At 49.8% G+C, this 20,192-nt stretch overlaps 1 protein-coding gene across 2 annotated transcripts in view; it reads left to right on the top strand.

Annotated features, from left to right (window-relative positions):
* Positions 1-20,192, top strand: part of DTX1 (deltex E3 ubiquitin ligase 1) — a 91,476-nt gene that overhangs the window by 44,097 nt on the left and 27,187 nt on the right. For both annotated transcript variants that reach the window (XM_019493756.2, XM_014593623.3), the window contains exon 3: positions 6,238-6,919. In XM_019493756.2, the coding sequence (XP_019349301.1) occupies positions 6,238-6,919 (682 nt within the window). The remainder of the gene's footprint in view (positions 1-6,237; positions 6,920-20,192) is intronic.

Here is a 20,192-nt window from a genome sequence, read left to right as displayed (position 1 = left end):
ATCCAGGGACAGGCAACATGGGAAGAAAAGCTTACAGTATTGCCCTAGGTTTCAAAGCATGCCTAGAGCATCTAGCCCTTCTGACAGAAACAAGAGGGGACAGCATTGCCCCTTTGGGCAGCATGATCACAGCCTACAAGCTAAGCAGGATGGGTTGAGTTGCTGATATATGGGTGGGAGTGCTCCCTGAAAATGCCAGGGTGTGAGTGGAAGTGGCAGTGTGTGGACTTCATCTTGCTGGGTCAGTATTGATGAATTGTCCCTAGGGGGTGCTGCACTGCTGGCTGTGTCCTGACTGGGGTGAGCTGTGAAGGGGCTCTGATCATTTGGGATTGTTACAAATCTCAATAGCTGCTTTTTCTCTTTTTTTTTTTTGACAGAGTTTTCCGGGCAGGGAATGGTGTGGGTTGTTCTTTTTTGCTATCTTAATCTTCCCTGGCAGCTTCTCTGGAATCTTGACTTCCTCATCTAAGACTATCTATTTGTTGTGCTGCGCTAAGCCACCCACGCAGCATCCCAAAGGCAAAGCAACCAATTTCAGGGAGCAAAAGCTGGAACAGCCACTGCAGAGACCTCTGGGAGTAGCCTGCACTACTTTTGGCTCTGCTTAGTATAGCTGCCCCTGGTCAGCACTGTAGAGGGGGTAAATGAGCTGTGTTAAGAGGCAGCATTAATTACCTGGAGTACTGAGCTGCATGAACTCAGCTAACCTCTTCCCAGCTCAGGTCATAGGCTGGAGCTATCCTCCAACCAAGATACAGCACAGACCAGTCGTATTCCATGGTGCCTTGAAGTAATGCTGGGTCCTCCCAGACAAGGCAGCACAACGTGGCCCGGCCAGCTTGGAAAGACAGGGACAATTCTTATTTATTAGGAGCATAGGCAGCAGAAGACTGGCCCTTGGTGAGGCTTATCCCCCCCCCCCAAACTAATTTTGCAAAGGCTGGCAACAGCAGCAGCACCATGGCACTGTTTGGCATGCAGCTATGTCAGTGCCCACACATGCTCAGCTCTGTGAGGCTGAGGAAAAAGAGGTTAATCACGCATGCGTCGCACCGTGCAGAGCACAATGGGGGTTGTAGTTCTCATGCTGATGCATGCACTCAGCCCCCCCCCAAATAATATTTTTGCCCTCCATCTATGATTAGGAGACATGATGGGCTCTGGCTAAGATGCCCTCCACACTCAGAACTGCCTCTGTGCTAAAGTCCAGGTCCTTGCTCCCATTCTGCTCCGGTAATATAAAGAGTACAGAAATGGGCAGCAGCATCCCAGTAGAAGGTCCCATACCCTCCTCTCTGCTTTCCTGTTCTGCATCTCTCATGTACCCAGAGAGGGGAAAGGAGGTGGCTGGAGTCTTCTGTGCTTCATCTATTCACAGGTGTCAGATGGCTCCTTGGGAGCCTTTGCATGCTAATGGAAATAAGAACAGCCACCATGTTTCTTCAAGCCAGCTTCAGAGATAAAAGAGCTGTCCTTGGCTCCTTGGCATCCAGGGGTATGGCTCAGGATCTGGGCTGAAGTGAGGAATCCAAGGCAGAGAGTGAATAACACCTGGTCACCTTGCTATAAAACACCACAAGGTTGCAACCTCCTGAGTAAGGCAAGTACAGGGTGCCTCAACTAGCCCCCACTGCCTTGTGGCTACTCCTTGGTTGGAGAAAGGCTAAGGGACATCACCCTGACAGAACCCTTGCTGAGGCATTAGGTAGTCAGCAGCAGCTCTTTGTTGTTTTCTGCAAGAAGCTACAACCATCAAGGCCACTGAACATTTGGACTCAGTCTGGCCTGGGTTCTGTCTCACTGGTCAAAAAGGCAGGATGGTAGATCTAGGGCAGCCTCCACTCTTCCATACTCTTGTCTAGGCATATGCACTGAAGGTCTTGATATGATGGTTGCTGGACTGTGTACAAGCAGATTCATCAGGCATCTGACTAGACCTCTTATGCATACACCGTGATCCAGAGGATCGATGGTTGCCTACAACTGTTGCTGCCTTTTGCCACCAGCTTGTTCCTGTTCCACTCCTGTCTCTCCACATTCAGCCTGGCTCCTCCATTCAGCTTCCCACATATCTCTGTTTGTCCCACCTCATCACAGTCCAAGTCCCATTCTCTGTGCCCAGCAAGCTCCAGTTGCCCCCTTCAGGGTTCCTGACCAATCCTTACATTTCCCTCTACCCTGGCTTCCAGTCTCAGCTTCCTTCTTCACTCCACATTCTAGTCTCTACCTTGTCTCTACCTCATCCTGGTCTCGCTCTCTGTCAGACTCCTTTTCCAATTCCAGTCTCCCCTTCCCTTAGCTCCCAGCCTCTTCCCATCACTTCTGCTTTCAGAATAAGACATCTTTGCCCAACCCATCCCAGTCTCCCCCAACTTCCCTTTCTTCTAAGAGTTTGGCTGATTTGTCTCTAGGTCCTTACTCAGCCTTCAAACCAGCTGCTAGGTGGTGGGACCAGTGACTGCCAAACCTTCACCTTCCAGGCAATGAGGCTGCCTCCTTGACCTCATCTCCTCCCTTTTGTTGTGCTTACCCTTCATGATGACTGTATCTGCTGCAGCTGTGTTAAGCCAGGAGGGCTGCTGGGTTGGCCACTGTTGTTTTACCCTGGGTAAGAATCTCTAGCAATTCTGTTTCTTAACCACTCTCATCCCCTTTGAACAGACCCATTCCAGGCTGGCCAGAGCAATGCAATACTTGTGTCAGAATGAACACTGCCTGCTTCTTTTTAAAACCCTGTAAAGCCAAAGGGTAAAGCAGATTCCCAGGTCAGAGCTCAGTATATGGGTCAAGAGGTATAGGAATATCCAAGAGGCAAAGTGTTCTGATCAGTCAGACTCTGCTCAGTGCTTGCTAATTACAGCAGGGTCTGGGACTGGTCTATCCCATGAACTAGGGTCCATTTGAACCTAGAGTTTTAATTCAAGCTTGGTTCTGTGCGGAGAAGACCTGGCTGAAGATGGACTGTCTCTTCCCAAACTCTCTTCAATATCATCTAAAGACTCCTGTGTGTCCCCCTGCAACTAATGATCCACACTGCCCCCCTCTACAGTGAGGGGCATGGCTCTCTTTGTTGGTTCTCGAGTACATTTTAGCAGCCCTTGCAGCAGCAGGACAGTGCCAGCCCTCATCCCCATGCTTTACCTGTGGCAGGTTAGGGCACCCTTGGTGTCTTTGGGCAATATGCTTTGTAGATGTGCGACAGGGTTGACTGTGTCTTTTTTAGGAATAAGTTAAACAAGGACTTGTATAAGGTGGTTTGGATGGGGAAGATCCTGCCTTGAGCAAGGGATTGGACTAGATGTGACCTCCGGAAGTCCCTTCCAGCAAACTACCTTTCTCTGATTCTCTGATTCACAGAGCACATACAGCCCCACTCCTCCATGATGAGACCTGCTTTTTCTAACTATTCCTCAGTTGTATCTCCTGTCGCCAGCTGAGTGATAATCTGCAGAGTTTACCTCTTCCTGCCTGTAGAACTGCAGCCAGGTTCAGAACCTCTGTGGTCCTGTTGTGCAGGCAGTGCCCTATACAGATATATTGCACTGTACAGAGCAGGGCAACAGCTTTCCATTGCCAGTCTTTACCTCCACACCTCATCATCCATCACTCTTCCTGCACATGTTTTAATTTCATGACAGAGCAGCCATTTATCTCTTTTTCTCACGCTTATTTTCTACCATCCCACTGTCAGCTCTCTTGATTTCTCTCTTCCTCTCTTTGTTCCCCCTTTGGAGGAGGGGGAAGAGAAAATGAAAGCAGAAAATGTGGCTGGTAAAAAGGCCAGAGCACCATTGTTCTGGCAGCTGTAATTCCCTTCTGCTGAAAGCCATGTCTGTTCTGGAGCAGCAGTGATGCATGGGTAGGGTTGAAACCAGAGTAATCTGTACCAATGCAAGTCATGGTATACTGGAATAACTTGTTTCTGCACTAGAAGTTTGCCTGCAAATGATACCAGTAGTTGTCCCAAGCTTTACCAGATGCAGTTTCAGAGGTAGTTTAAATCCCGCTGAGGATGTGGTTTTAGTCTTATTCCAGTGACCAGATTCTGCTGCTACTGACAGTTCACTCAGGTTTTTTGCTGGCCCTCCTCCCCCTTCCTGGGGTGCAGTAAGTCTGGGAAGTCTGTGGCAGTTACTTTAGTCTTATGGCAGGACAATCAGGACACCCTTTGGTTCTCAAGCCCGTTCCTTTTCTGAGAAGAAATGACACAGAACATCTGCCATTGGCTAGCATGGCCTGGTCACTGGGGCCTCAGGTGAAGCCAGTGCATAAATTCCCTTTGATTTTGATGGGCAGTGGCACTGAGTCAGGGCCTACCTGTGTTTCCTTGAAATACCATCTTGCTGAAGGGGAATAGTTTGCTGCCAGTTTGTTGCCATCTCTGCTCAGCTCCTTGCCCCCTGACAGAGAGAGCTCTAGATTTCTTGGCAGCATGGCGATGTTTGAGACAGGAGTACATGCACTCAGTGCCAGGGTGACAGTCCCCTAATTACCGTACTTATCCAGAAGGTCTGGCTTACAGGGGCTCTTGGGATGAAAACTTAATCACTACTGGAAAAGATGCCTGCAGAATCGAAATCCTGGGGAACTGGAATAGCATTTCCTTGCTGTCAGAAAAGGTCAGCCAGCAGAGCCTGGTGTTAATTTATATTCCCACTATCTCAGATGTCACCTTTCTCCGCTAAGGACCATCTCTTGTCTTTTTCACTTCATTACGTTCCCAGAATGCCTTGCTGTTGATGCCAAACTCCAGCCTGAAGAGGGCAGAATATTTGGCTAGGCTGGGCCAGGCTGACACCCCTTGTGTGATTAAAGGTGTTTCCATTGTTTCCTGTGGAACATATAAATCCCAGCAGAAACCGCAGAGTTGGTGGTGTATGCAGCTAATTGTTTCCTCTTTGTGCTTGCATGCAACACTGTTACATCACAAAGGACTCTACATTAGCAGAGAATGACACGTGTTCTCCATTTCAGTGGAGACTGAAGCTAAGGAGTCACACATGCATGGTTGTTCTCCCCTATGGAGGCCCCTGCTAGACATTTTCTCCAAAGTTTGGAGCCCAGAATTCTTCAAGTCTAAGGAGAGGCCTCTGAGATGACTGGTTGGTTAGAAGTGTGCATGCAGGTGTGTATGTGTGAGAAAGGGACAATGGGGTGGGAGTGTGCCTTGTGGGGTGGGTGTGAGGATGTTAGAATGGCAGAAGGAGATGATGGGTATACAAGAGCAGGCCTGGCTGCGGAGAACACTGGAATTAAAAAAAAAAAAAAGAATGTTAATGCAGCATGATTTGATATTAATAGGGCTGTGATCTTTTAAACAAAAGGATGATAGGACACATAGGGGACTGTGCTGGTTCTGGGGTTTGGTAATGGGATACAGAGCCTTTCACAACTGGGTCACCAGCTTTTGATGAGTCCTGTTGATGGTGCTCAGTATGTAGAGCAAGCTGTTCAGCCCATTTCCTAGGGGACAGGGGTTTGCATCACTAAAGTCATTGTCACTTCCTGACACGCTACCTGGCCTGCTGCTTGGCAGTCTTCCCAGGGAAGCCAAGTGCTGATTGGAGCATGGAGGCTGGACGCCTTCATCATCCCATGGGTAGTCCCTCCCATGCAGGAGTGAAGCAGGCTGATGTGGACAAAGCTTGTCCAACCATTCCCTCTTCAGAACTGCACACCTGAGCCCTTGGTCTGGCCTTAAATGAACTGCTACAGACCGACTCCACTGTTCTCACTGGAAGCACCAGGGCATAAAACTGGAATAAGGCAGTGGTGAATCTGGCCTGTCTTAAATAATGTGGATACAGTGGGCCCTGATACTTTTCTCCCTTACACCACTGTAACCCCATTGACTTCAGTGAAGCTGTTGCTGGCTTACCTCAGGTTGAGGGGACAATCAGGCTGAATGTTGCAGTTTAATACTAATTTATGTGAAATCTTTTTCCTCTACTTATGGTGGGCCAGAACCTCAGTAGATCCAAAATGATTTTGTTCCACTGAAATCTATGCTGATTTCCAGGTGCTTAAGATTTGGCCCTGTTGTGTTTAAAAAACCTGGAGTGTAATTTCCCACTGATGGTTGAAGGAAGGTTCTCTAACAAGGAGCTAGGAAAGTTGGGCTTGAAATCACTTCTCCCAGAGAGAAGGCCTGGTGAGGCCTAGTGGTGACATGTCCTGTATTTTGCATCCTACTGAAGCAACTCACCCCCCACCTTTTGTTCTTCTTTCCCATAGGGACCATGAGGCCAGTGAGGAGGAACTTCTATGACCCATCCTCGGCCCCTGGCAAAGGGATTGTGTGGGAATGGGAGAATGACAATAATTCCTGGACACCCTATGACATGGATATTTGCATCACAATCCAGAATGCCTATGAGAAGCAACACCCCTGGCTGGACCTCTCCTCACTGGGCTTCTGCTACCTGATCTATTTCAACAGCATGTCGCAGATGAACCGGCAGACTCAGAGGAAGCGCCGGCTCCGGCGCCGCATGGACCTGGCCTACCCACTCACCATGGGCTCCATCCCAAAGTCCCAGTCCTGGCCTGTGGGCACCAATTCAGGGCAGCCCTGTTCCTGCCAGCAGTGCCTGCTAGTTAACAGCACCAGGGCAGCTTCCAATGCCATCTTGGCCTCGCAGCGAAGGAAAGTGTATTCAGGCAACAGCAATGGAACTCTGGCCGTCAGGCAGAGCAACACGTTCAATGGGACAGCATTGTGGTCTGCAGGCACCATGCCGACTGGAGGGACAGCTAAGATGGAGCAGGTCCGGTCCCCTAGTGGCACACAAGTGACCACCTTCTCCCGGAGCCAGAGTGCACCCACTGGCACCCATCTTCCTGGGCAAAACAACCTGAACAGGCCTGGCACCCAGCGGGTCGCAATTCTCAGTACCAGGGCGTCCATTCCACCAGGGTAAGGTTCGATCCTTCTCATGGTTTTAGTGGTGGCAAAGATCGTTGCTAGAGGGCAAATGCAGATCCAAGGGGTCACATTATAGGCTCTTCAAGCAGCCCGCCTCAGCCATAATGACCACACCAGTGGATACCTAGCCTGTGTATGTTTGTATTTTGGTGTCTTCTACACTACTGCCCCTACCTCAGGCTTGCTGGGGATATGCTCCCTTGGGTCCTTGGGTTCAAATTTAGTTTCTGTTTTTGTAGCCTTGGGATCTGATTCTCTTCTCACTGACTCCTGTTTAACATGGATGTAACCTCACTGAAGGGAGTGGATTAAAAATAATGTAAAACCAGTAAAGGCAAGAGGAAAATGAGATATCTGGTGTCCATGACATTGCTTGGTGACTGGTATGCAAGCCTGATATCTCTGTATCTGGAAATGGTAGGTGGCATTCTGCCTTCATGGTATGGGTGTCCCCCACACTGCTCCATTGATGAAGCCCAGCCCCACTCAGGGGCTAAAGGCCATTCCTGGACATGGCATAGGGTTTTTCTTGCAGGGCTTATCAGCCAGGCTGAGAGGGGAGTTCTGTGTGGTGACTAAGGACTTTTATAGACATGACTTTGTACAATTATGTGCAGTCTTTCCAAGTTTCTATCCAATCCAAAAAGAGGGTCATTATCACTTGCTAATTCCTGGGAGGAAAGCTCAGCTTTGTTGTTTGGGTGTGTTCATTGCTGACAGTTTGATGTACCTAACTAGCTCTGCACCACGTCTCTGGGGGCTCGTGCTAAGCAACACATGGTGATACACACCTACCGTACTTCCAGCAGAGAAAGACAGGATGAGCTCATGGGAAGGCTTTCCAAATTGAAACAATAGCAGCCCAGTGAAAGGAGGGATGGGAATGGCTGGGCTCAGAGTTGGAAGGGAAGGGAAGAGAATAGCTTGGTAGGGTGGAGTGCATGGGGTGTCCCTGAACTCTGCGTGAGCTGAGCGAGAGTGGAATGTACAGACGCACCATGCTCCATTTCTGGGGTCAAGGAAGCAACACTTCCTTTGCATTACTCCCTACCTTGTAGGCTGGGGTGGGTAAAGTCCAGCCTGTGAGCCGGATTGGGCCTGCCGCAGACTCTGTTTCCCAGCAGCCCTTGGCCGTGTCACCCCACCAGCTGCAGGGCTGAGACAATGCAGGGTCAGGGTTTCCATGGAGACTGGCCCCAGCAGTGCTGGCAGGGTGCATGGCTACTCTGGGTCTAGGGTCTTGCAGTGGTGACAGCATGATCCAGAGCAGGGGCAGAACTGCAATCCACTGCCCGCATGCCCCAGACAGAGACGTGCAGGCAGCAGATTGCAGCTCCGCCCCTGCTCTGGACCACGCTGTCACCACCACAAGATCCCAGCCTCTGCCCTGAAGCAGCATCCTGCCCAGCCACGTGCTTGCTACTGGGGCCATTCTCCATGGAAACCCTGGCCCCATGCTGTCATGGCTGCTGGGGTTTCCATGGAAACCAGCCACAGCAAAGCGGGCAGGGTGCTGGGAAATGGAGTCCAGCTGCCAGCTGGATCAGCCATTTTGCCCACCCCTGTTCTAGGTCCATCGGCATGGTACCCACCCCTTGGTGAAGTAGGCTGCCTGGGGTTCCTTCAAGGGTCCCAATGCCATCCTCCACTGCGGCCAGGCAGGGAGAGTACTCCAGACCAGCTTCTGCCCAGCCTGATTGACTGTCCGGTGGCCCATCACAGCAGTTCCAGGAAGAGGGCATTTTGCTGCTTCCCTGAAGGGATGGCAGCTCCAGATGAGCTGGGCAGTGCCAGGCAGGGCTGAGGAATGAAGCCAGCCCCCTGGACTGGCCACGTGAAGCACTGTCCCTGGAACCAACAGGCAACAGAGACAGGCCGGGAGCAACAGCAGGTGACAGGGGCTCGCCACCGTAAGACAACGAGCCTTTGTTCCCAGGAGGCTGTCATGTGCTAGGCCCTTCCACGGAGGGAGCATACACAGGTCCTCTGAGACATCGTGCCAGCTAAAAATACCCGCTGGATCTGCCATGACTTAAAGGGGACCTCGGAGGTGGCGTCTATTTCTGTCCCCGGGTGGCGATGGTGGGGGACCGAGCTGGCAGTAGCTGAGGTTCCCGAGTGCTGAAGGTCGCTGCTTCTTGTTGCCACGGCAACCCAGCCCAGGTGCAGCATGCGTAAAACACCAGAGGATTCTCCCATAATCATTAAAGCCTCCACTCCTGGCTCGCACTGTCTCCCTCTGTCTCCCTCCCTCTCCGGGTCTCTTTGTTCCTTGCTTTCCTTCTCCATCCCACCCAGCCACCCACCTGGCTTGGTTTCCCGCATCCTTAATCTTGAATGCTCAGGACCATCAAACTGCTCAGAGGTTAAATAAAAATATGTCCCCAGATGCTTGTGTGCTGAGAACGACCTGAGGTGGGTAGATAGATAGGCAGGCAGACAGACAGAGGTAGGCAGGCTGCAATCGCTTCAGTCTCTCAAAGCATCTGTGTGTTATCCCTGCTGGAGGAGGAGGACCAGAGATGAGATGTGACTGGACTGATTGCCCTGCTGCCCTTGCAGCATCCAGGTCCTTAGCTGATTCATGCAGATTTACCCCAGCTGAGGGTCTGGCCCTTGTTATTTCAGGGCACAGACAAATGAGTGTTAAAGTGAGTTAATGGGAGTCTGACCCACACTCTGAGAAGGTTTTTTGGGCTGTTGCATCTAACCGGAGTCTGCTTCCTAGTCTGCGTCAAGTCATCCCCTTGGAACAAAGCAGCCTAGGGCCATATCCTCTGCTGGTGGCAAGGGGGTGCCTTTGAAGGAGGTGGCACTACACTGACATACGCTAGCCGAGGATCTAGTTCCCTCCCCACCACACATCAGGCCTGTCAGCTATACGAACATGGGGTGAGGGAGCTGGCAGCGGGTCTAAATTAGGACCATGTTTGGCTTCCAGCCTCCCAGAAGAGAGTCCCATTAGGTCCATCTCTGGGGCTAACTGTGCCGCTGTCCTCATACCGTGCATGCTGCCTTCGTTCTGCAACATGTGCCCCACGAGCCTCTTGTCCCCCTCGCCCCTCAAGGACTTTCCCTTCTCTCCATTTCCTCTCTTGTTCATGTATTACCCACAATGCTCTTTCTCGAGGCAGGTCTTTCTCCTCCCCTCCTCCCCATCTCTTTAGTTCCCCTTAATCCCAGCACTCTCAGACACACCCCGGTATCTTTTCTTCAGCCACCAAGAATAACCTGTCGAATCACCGTCAGGAAATAAACCCAACTGGATACTATAAAATTCCTTTAATCCAAAGCCATAAATTGGGGTGGTCCAAGTCACAAGCCCACCCCTCAGCACCCAAGAGCTGTAAACAAGCTGGTGCTGTAGATCAGCATGCCCAGCTAAGGAGCCTCCCGGATGGAAGCAGGGGCGGCACGCATTGGAAAATTATAGAGGCAGAGAAGTAGAGAGGCCACTCTATTGGTTTGAGGAGTCTAGCTGTCCCACCCAGTAATTCCAGGCCTGGCACAAGTTCCTGGGCACTGAAGTGATTTATATTAGATCACTTCACCCCAAAAACTTCTTGTATTGGATCAGATGATCCTACAGAGGAAGCTTTTGGGGGTTCAGGTTTACCTTTCTTGACTTAATGTAGCTCTGCCAATTCATACCATCTGAGGGTCTGGCCTATAAACTTTAAGTAGGAGAATGAAGTAGGGTGATACACGCTGGCAACAGCAAATACCTTCTCTGCTTCTGCCAGGTAGCATCAGAACTGCCTTCTCAGAGGTGAGTGAGGACCAGCCTTCAAACAGGGAAGGGGGATGTAGAGGAGAGGGCTTAAGAGGCTGGAAGTGGCACCTGGAAATCCTGTCTTATCTTTGCGGGTCATCTTCCCAGCTTGGAGTAGAGGCATATAAAAAAGGACTTGGGGAAGGAGTTTTCATGGTGCTGCACCTTTTCTGAGCAGAAAAGAAGACCTTTGTTTTCTCAACTTGGTAGTTTTCATGAGTACAAAATTCTTTTTTAAAGGGTAGAAGAGAGAGAAGAGAAACAGGTTATATGGAGAAATTTTGTTAATAACCAGGGCATTACTAAGTAAACCCTGCAGGTGAGTGGTAGACAGTGTAGATTGCCTTGAACAAGCCCTGAGAGTTCCCTGCTATACAGCCACAAATACGGTGGACATAGGAAATGTCCCAGACAATGTTTATTTCTGTTTGAATTAAGATGGCCCCACATGCGACTGTCTTTGAGAATTCCAAGTGCTACGATCTGGAAAGGAACAAGCCCTGCAATGCATGATGGACAAATTGGCCTGCAAATAGCAAACAACAAACCCCCCATTAATCAGCCAAATCAGCTTTGCTAGCAGTATTGAGTGAGTTCCCTCAGAGGTCGGTGCTGGGTCAGCTGCTGTTTAATATCTTTATAAATGATCCAGTGCATGGAGTAAATCGTCTATTGTTGTATCACTGATGGAGGCATTGCAAAAGCATGAGTAGAGGCATTGTCCATTAAAGCTGCAAACTCTCCAAGGCAGGGACTGATTGTCTTTTACTCTGTGCATGTACAGCACCTGGCACAGCAGGGCTCTGACTTCAGCTGGGGCTTCTAACCTTCACTATTATACAAACAAGGAGAAAACAATAGGATCTGAGTGAGTGCAGCCAAGCAGTATTGGTACAGAAAGAGATCTGGAAGGTAATGGTAAGTAGGGGAGCAATTAAGCCAGGTTTGCAGGGTATGACCAAATAAAAAAGAAGAGTATTGAGAGTGCTGGTATTCAAAGAGGGGATGGCTGTGGTGCCCACAGCACTGGCAGGAGCTTCTTTGGACCACTGTTTCTCAACTGGTGTAATCTGAATCACTCCATTGATTAAGCTTGTTATAGCCTTTGAGGATGTGGTCCACTATAGGCATGGCTAGGCAGCTCATTGTAAAATGAATAGAGATAAATGAAAGGATGCAAAGAAAATAATAAGGATAAATGGGTTGAAAAGTCCAGCATGACAACCAGGGTTGGAGGGAGAGTGATTATGGAACAGCTCTGTGCATATATTTGAGCAAGAATATAAAGGAGGGGGATCACTTAGTCAAGGCTGCACAAAATCACCAAGTAATGAAACTGTGGAGCAGTCAGGAAAGATCTGTGGAAGCAGAGAGAGATGATTCTTCCAGCCCTATTTTCTTGTGATCCTATGATCACATGTCCTGAGGACTAACCCAGAGAAGAAACCAGCATGAACATCTGAGGCTGCCTCTTCCAGGCCCAGTTTCCCCAATTCTAGGCAGCCTGCTGTTACTTGAGATGGAGCACTTAGCAAGCAGAGACAGGGTTGACAACCAAACAATGCACACCCAAATGTAGGGGAAGGTGTGGGGCTATTTAAACTGGGATCAATATTGCAGCGACCTCTTTCACAGGCCAATTCTCTGATCAAAGATCGTCCCCATCCAATACCCCAGTTTTGATGCATTTGAACTCTGGGTCTGTATCTAAATTCTGCAGCCTGGCCCCATCGCAAGAGTATAAGAAGGAGGACGTGAGCAAGAAGTTTCTGCGAATTCACTGTGAAGTTCTGTCTCATTCAGCACCACAGCTGTGGTGGAAGCTCAGTATTTGTCATTTTCTCTTCTGCTTTGAATTTGGAAACACCTGCTTGACAGTGAGGAAATCTTCTGAGGCTCCGTCACCCTCCAGGTCCCACGCCTGGCACGTCAAATCGCTTCATGTCTTCTACTCTCAAGAGATTGTAGTCAGTATGTCACTGAGAAGGTGGCTTACACATGGATTTGTGATGTGAATAACAGCTGACTTACCAGAATGCTGCACCCCATCCTGACTAGGTGATGCAAGTGAGGATCAGGTTGGAGCAGGGGCAGGCAATTATTTTGGGTGGAGGGCCACTTACTGAGTTTTGGCAAGCTGTTGAAGGCCACATTTCCCTCTCTGGTGCAAGGAAGCAGGAGCCCGTTGGTCCCAGGCAGAGACCTCCTCTGCTAGGCAGGGGTTTCTGGTTGGGGGCAGGGTTGGGCAGGCTTTTCTGCTGGGTCTTGCCACCAGCTTCCTACAGACAGGAGCTCTGGGTCCTACTGCCCCTGGCTCCTGTCATCTTTGACAGGCAGCTAGGAGCAAATAAATATTAATTTTCTAAATTTTTTGGAACTCCATGGGCATGATAGAATAGCCTGGTGAGCCGGATCCGGCCCCTGAGCCATATTTTGCCCACCTCTGGATTAGAGGCTAGGAAACCACAGGGTGGGAAGGCCGCAATGGCCAAAACTCTACTCCAGGTTAAACAGGTGTACCTCCCATTGAAAGCAGCATCAATCCTGCAACAGAGCAGGATTCAGCTCACAGAGCCATGTGCAACTTGGCTGGAGAAAGATGTGTCACTGTTGCCTTCTTTGATCACACCCCTCCTCCATGTTCTCAGCCTGAGAGCCCCCAGCACTTTGGTGGATGCAGCCTGCTAGCCCATACTGACAGTCTGAGCTGGGCGGAGGTGTGGAATTTCCCTCTAGCCCTGCTTGAGGAGTATCTCACAGCAGTGATTGTAAAGTGTTTGCAGCAGAAAAGTTTATTCAACAAAGACACTGGAGAGAGAGCCAGCATTAATGAAAATCGCTTACATACTTTTCTACAGCAGCAGGAAATTCACACAGGTGGCCCAGAACAACACACAGATGGCCCACCTTTAGCCCCCTTACTTGACCTCGTTAGCGACCCAATTTTTGTCTATATTGCAAAAGTGAATCGGGCTATGGCTGGCTCAAGGGACAGCCATGTTGTGACTGGGTCCCTGAATATGGTTGTGACAGTGGTAGAGATTGGGGTTCTGAGGTTTCCCTTTCTGCCTTTTTCCTCTCACATCCTAGTAAGATCCAACCCTGCGTCTACTCCTCCTCTGCTGACTTCATAGATTTCATATATTTCATAGACATTAGGGCTGGAAGGGACCTCGGAAGATCATTGAGTCCAGCCCCCTGCCCCAGGGGCAGGAAGTCAGCAGGGATTATAGGTTCCTAGCACTTTTGTATCATCTGTCATTAGTCTAATGGCTTCCTATTCAGCGCAGCTTCTTTGTTGCTCTCTCAGGGTAGCTTGATACACAGTGCTGACAACCCTGTCCATGGGCACTTTACCTCTCTGCCTTAGACATATAGTGATTGCTGGGTTCAGTAAAGACAGTCAGGCATGAATGAGAAGAGCTAAACAGCTTCGATTGTGTGAAGCAGTAGGCAAGACCCTTTGGGCGCGTCTACGCAAGATGCATTAATGTGCATTAGCCTGATTTAATGTGCATTACTGGCGCACATCTACACGTGCATACCTTTAATGCACATTAAAAATGGCAAAATTAGGCTAATCACGCCTAAATTTGATACCTACAAATGCAGATATCAAATGTAGGCTTAATTGGTTAAAGCACATTAATGCACATGTAGATGTGACCCGGCACTAACTTTGGTGCCGGGTCTGCCCAGCCACTAGGAGCACGTGGCAGGGTGCAGGGACTTGGCACTAACTTTAGTGCCAAGTCTCTGCACATGTAGTCACCTGCCAAATATCACTTATTGCGCATTAGCTTAATGCGCATTAAATTTAGTTGTGCTTAAATGAACATATAGACTCGCCCTTTTTCTACTTAACCACCTACCAGCTACTCCCTCACTGAGGGACCATAACCTAATTCTCTACTCTACTAAATTAGGGCGTGTATTTAAATTATCACTCCTATCACCACAAGCTGATTACCCAAATGCTTCCAGAGCCAGGCACTTCTATAGACACCGTGCTTGACACTTGGAAGACTCAAAAGCATTCAGCCAAGCTTGCTTCACAGCTGTGACTCTTATCCATGTCCAGCCCTAGCATGGAATAATCATGCACAGACTATGCTAGCATCATTTTTCAAAATGTAATGCATGGAGAATGCCACTCTGGGTAATACAGATAAGATGCCAGCACCAAGCACATTGAAGGAGGTGGTTTTTGCTATTAGCTGTTGGGGCTTCCACTGACTGTGACGCCATTGGCCCCATCAGACTTGCATCTGCTTATGGCAGGGCTGCATTTGGCCTTGAGGCTTGAGGTTTAGAGACACAGGGCACTTTATGGGCAGAGTTTATAGAAGGGGCTATACCACCTGAGCTTTCACTCTACATGCTATTGATGGGACTTGAGCTTGAATCAAAAGCCAGTCACAGAGCCTATTATCATGTCCTTGGTGTGTCCCTCCTCTGACTCCCTTGCCAACTACTGCCTCTTCTCCACAAGCAGCTACTGGGCTCAATGGGCATTGTCAAGCTGGGCTCTGTTCCTTCTGGCTGCAGGCAGTCTGCATCCCCACCTGCTGGTCTACAGAGTAGCCCAGCTGTGGGCCTACATGTGAATGAGCAAAACCAGCCTTTTCCCTGTCACTCTCTTAGGTAGATTCCCCTCGCTCATGCTTTGGCTAGTGGGAGCTCTGAAAGATCACAAAGCCCGGCTCTTAAGGCAGCTGCTTACAGAATGTTCTCTCGAGTTTCTCATCTGCTTTTGATCTCTGCCTCTTGCTGCTTCGGCAGCCTGGCCACAGCTGCTTGGCAGCATAGGAAATGATGAACTGGCTGAAGCCTGCCTTTCAGCTGTGGTTAGGTGGGGTGGGATGTGAACTCACAGCACTGTCTGCTTGTGGTCCCCTGATACACCCACAAGTTCAAGAGCTGACGTGAGAAAATGTACTTCCCCTCCTGCACATCCACCTTCTGCACTGAAAACAGAGAAACCAGCTTCCTGCAGCCACCTGGCCTGCCTCATGCACCTACCTTAGCCCGTGGGAACCCTGCTTCTTTTCAGTCGTGCCTTCTCAACTGGGCTTCTTGCATGGAATTGCAAGGTGCTGCTGACAGCCATGTCACGAGGCAGTTCTGAGCCCTCTTGTGCTGCAGGATCTAGTCAGCTGGGAGGTGTCAGAGATGTAGCTTCCAGGTAGGTGTATACATAGACCCTGTTACATGACTTTATGCACTTGTATACATACACAGCCATGGGCACCTCACATGCAAATCCCATCCCCTATGCGTGTGCATGCACTGTTTGCCATAGGGCTCTCACACATAACTGGCTCCCACTTGCACCCATGTGCTCTGTCCTGGGGATCTCACACACATGAAAACCACTACATCCATACATACATGCACACGCATGTACACTCATACTCATACAATGTACAGGGATCTCATCCTTCTCCATGTGCTTGTTAATGCACACCAACCTATATACAATGCCACAGATAGTACAGACACATATCCAGTGCATGCACAAGTACACACTGTCATGGGGATCTCATATACAAACTGCCATGCCTAAGCATGTTGCACCCAAGAACTCTCAGTGCTGTGGGGATTATCTCATATATGCACTCATCCCTGTGAACACACAGACTTTCTTACAGGGATATCAAGCACACATATATAAATACTCCACTATACAGACTTACCTGCTGCATACAAGATAAAAGACCTGTACTCATATCCTCTCCCTGATACTTGTTTCTCTTTCTCTAACACACATGTGTATGAGAACACACATAGATGCACATGCATGCAAGCACACACCAGCAGTGCCTAGGCGATTGCATCCACACACACACAGACCTCTTTGCACTCACAAGACACAGCCCTTCTGCTAATCTCAGTCCATATCCTATACACACATGCTCCAGTTCTCAAGAGTGATCTAGAGCTCCCCCTTCTTGATTAGTCCTGGGCCCTTTCACGTAGCTCTGCCACTGCCTCTGATTCCTTCTCTGCAGCACCTTCTGCTGTTCCAGTCATGAATCCTCACCCAGATGCAGTCTGTTACTGCAGTTTGAGAATCTCATGCAGTTCTGTGGTATCCCTGATAGGCTGGTGCAGGGCTTACACAGTTCCATCCATGCATCCTAGAGAAGTTCATAGATTCATAGATGTTAGGGTCGGAAGGGACCGCAATAGATCATCGAGTCTGACCCCCTGCATAGGCAGGAAAGAGTGCTGGGTCTAGATGACCCCAGCTAGATGCATATCCAACCTCCTCTTGAAAACCCCCAGGGTAGGGGAGAGCACCATCTCCCTTGGGAGCCCATTCCAGACCTTGGCCACTCTAACTGTGAAGAAGTTCTTCCTAATGTCCAGTCTAAATCGGCTCTCTGCTAGCTTGTGGCCATTATTTCTTGTAACCCCCGGGGGCACCTTGGTGAATAAAACCTCACCAATTCCCTTCTGTGCCCCCGTGATGAACTTATAGGCAGCCACAAGGTCGCCTCTCAACCTTCTCTTGCGGAGGCTGAAAAGGTCCAGGTTCTCTAGTCTCTCCTCATAGGGCTTGGCCTGCAAGCCCTTAACCATACGAGTGGCCCTTCTCTGGACCCTCTCCAGGTTATCCGCATCCCTCTTGAAGTGTGGTGCCCAGAATTGCACGCAGTACTCCAACTGCGGTCTGACCAGAGCCCGATAGAGGGGAAGTATCACCTCCTTGGACCTATTCGTCATGCATCTGCTGATGCATGATAAAGTGCCATTAGCTTTTCTGATGGCTTTGTCACACTGCCGACTCATGTTCATCTTGGAGTCCAGTAAGACTCCAAGATCCCTTTCCACTTCCATGCCACCCAGCAGGTCATTTCCTAGGCAGTAGGTATGCTGGACATTTTTCCTCCCTAGGTGCAGCACTTTGCATTTCTCCTTGTTGAACTGCATTCTGTTGTTTTCTGCCCACTTGTCCAACCTATCCAGATCTGCTTGCAGCTGTTCCCTGCCCTCCGGCGTGTCCACTTCTCCCCACAGTTTTGTGTCATCCGCAAACTTGGACAGAGTACACTTCACTCCCTCGTCCAAGTCACTGATGAAGACATTAAAGAGTACAAGGACCGAGCCCTGCGGGACCCCACTGCCCACACCCTTCCAGGTCGAAACCGACCCATCCACCACTACTCTCTGGGTGTGACCCTCTAGCCAATTCGCCACCCACCGGACTGTGTAGTCATCCAAGGCACAGCCTCTTAACTTGTTTACCAGTATGGGGTGGGATACCGTATCGAAGGCCTTCTTGAAGTCTAAGTATACGACATCCACCCCTACTCCTGTGTCCAGGCGTTTTGTAACCTGGTGTTATTCCATTGCTGGATGCTGCACCCAGCTGTACAGGTTCCCTTGGCTCTAGCCTTTAGCTAGTATACAGGTGTGACCTACCCAGCAACCTCCGCCCCCCCAGCAGAACTCGCTGATCAGGCAAAATGTTGCAATTAGACTCAGTTCAACCAAACTCATGTAACTACTTAAATTCTAACATGCCTGATCCTGTGTTGGTCCAGAAAACTGCTCTCCTTGTAAGGTGCTACTCCAGTGTTAGACCAGCCAGGCCAAGGTTTTGGCTCCTGTCTCATGCTATAGAAAGGTGGGCTTGGGATCTGTGGAAAGAGCAGGCTGGGGAAGTCTAGAGGATGGTGGGAACATGGTCCTCCCTCCTTACCTGCCCTTAACAAAAGCAGGGAGAGGCTTGAGGCAGCAGGATAGCTTAGAATGTAGGATCCACCACAAAACGGCCCAGGGAGAATCAGATGCAGAGGGACCTGTTAAAGAGAGGCAGGTGGTTTGGGGAGAGTGTATGACACTGGGTTCTACTCTGGGTTGTGCCACTGATTTGCTTTGCAGCCTTGGGAAAGCCACTTCATCTCCTTACTTGGTTTTGAACAGAATTAGCTAGCTTTTCCTGGCAGGGGGTGTGTCCCACTGTGTGGTACAGCACCTAGCACCATCAGGTCTCTTGGTGCTGTCTGAGTACAAATAATAACAACCAGGGCTAGCTGGGCATGGAGGCGTGTTCTTGGCACATCTGATATACAAGCAGACTGGCACAGTTCAGCCCAGCGTGGCAGGGGCTGATTTGCTGAGCCGTCTGTGCCCTGGGCTGAAGCCACCACCTGGTGCAAGCTTCCTTCCCCTGATGACACTGTGCTTTCATTTCTGCAGCAGTGGGAGTTGATCAAAGCCCTGCTCTGCTCTGATCTGCAGAGGCCGTGCTGCCCCCCTAAGCCCCACATGGACAGGTAGGAGCCCTCAGAGCCAACTTGCTCCATCCAGGGGAGGTGTAGCAAGTACCTGATGAGGATAGGGGCTGGTGGGAAAGCCCTGCAGACTTGAACGCTTTGGCTCACAGTGAGTGCAAGCTCCCAGGCTCACAGTGCATGCACTGCAGCTGCTTGGCTAAACCATAACTTAGGGGACCTCTGCCTCTAGGAGAGGGAGGGGACTGAGCTGATGGCTCAGTTAAGCTACAGCTTCTCAGCTGGCAGTGCCAGCCAGGCACCCATTAGTGCCAACTGTGAGAGTGGGTTTTGTGATCAGAGCACCTGCCCACAGGAACTGGGCTGAGACCCAGCACACTCATTGCAAGGAGTCTGGCAAACTTGCACAACAAGGTGACGTGGGCATAGTGGTGAAGCAGCCGGCTAGAGGGGAAGTGCTCTGAGTCCCCCTACCAGCTCCCCACAGGTGGGGGGAGGTGTTGCATTTTGAGGGGACGGGGAGCTGAGGGAACTGGCCGCAAGTGTCCACTTTATATTAGAACTTGAGGATTCGAAGGAAGAGGTTCTTTCCCCTCCGATGCCCTCCTCCCACCATCTATGCTCCCTTTGAGTTATGCTGCCTCTTCATTCAAGCCTTCATGAAGAGAAGCATGGCCCCACACAAATATACAGCTGCCCTGAACAGGCACCACAAACTAAGCAGATGGTGGGATGAAAAGGGAGTGCCAGCCCAATTATTTTGGTTGCTTTCCTATTTTCTCTGTTGTGCCAGGAAGCTGCATGGAGGTGATGTGCACCTTAACTTTTTCTAACCTGGTTTGCAGGGGTTTAAGATTAGCCAGTGTTCACATTTTGAAGCAGCATGAAGTCCCATGGGGCAACTTCAAGTCTGTGGTAACAAAGTTTTTAGACAGTTATTGAACATCTGTTCAGACGTCATGGAAAATGTAAACCCTGCCCCAAGGAGTTTGCAGCACATAATAATAAGACATGCATGTTCCTTTCAGTATGGTCTTTAATTGTATGATTGTCTTATACAACATCAGGCTTTGCACCCATTTCCTACTGCCTTGTAAAGCAAATAATGGATAAATTAGGGCTCTGCTGGTGAGCCACACTCAGCAGTGAAAAATGCTACATAGTGGGCACATCTATAGCTGCTACTAATGTGCTTTAAGCTTACTGCACAGTCAAATAAGGTGCAGTAAGCTTTGCCCGGGAGAACATC

Source organism: Alligator mississippiensis, chromosome 10, assembly GCF_030867095.1.
Source record: "Alligator mississippiensis isolate rAllMis1 chromosome 10, rAllMis1, whole genome shotgun sequence".
Classification (NCBI taxonomy): Eukaryota; Metazoa; Chordata; order Crocodylia; family Alligatoridae; genus Alligator; species Alligator mississippiensis.
The sequence above is the reverse complement of the archived record's forward strand: the minus strand, read 5'-3'. Positions and strand labels throughout refer to the sequence as shown.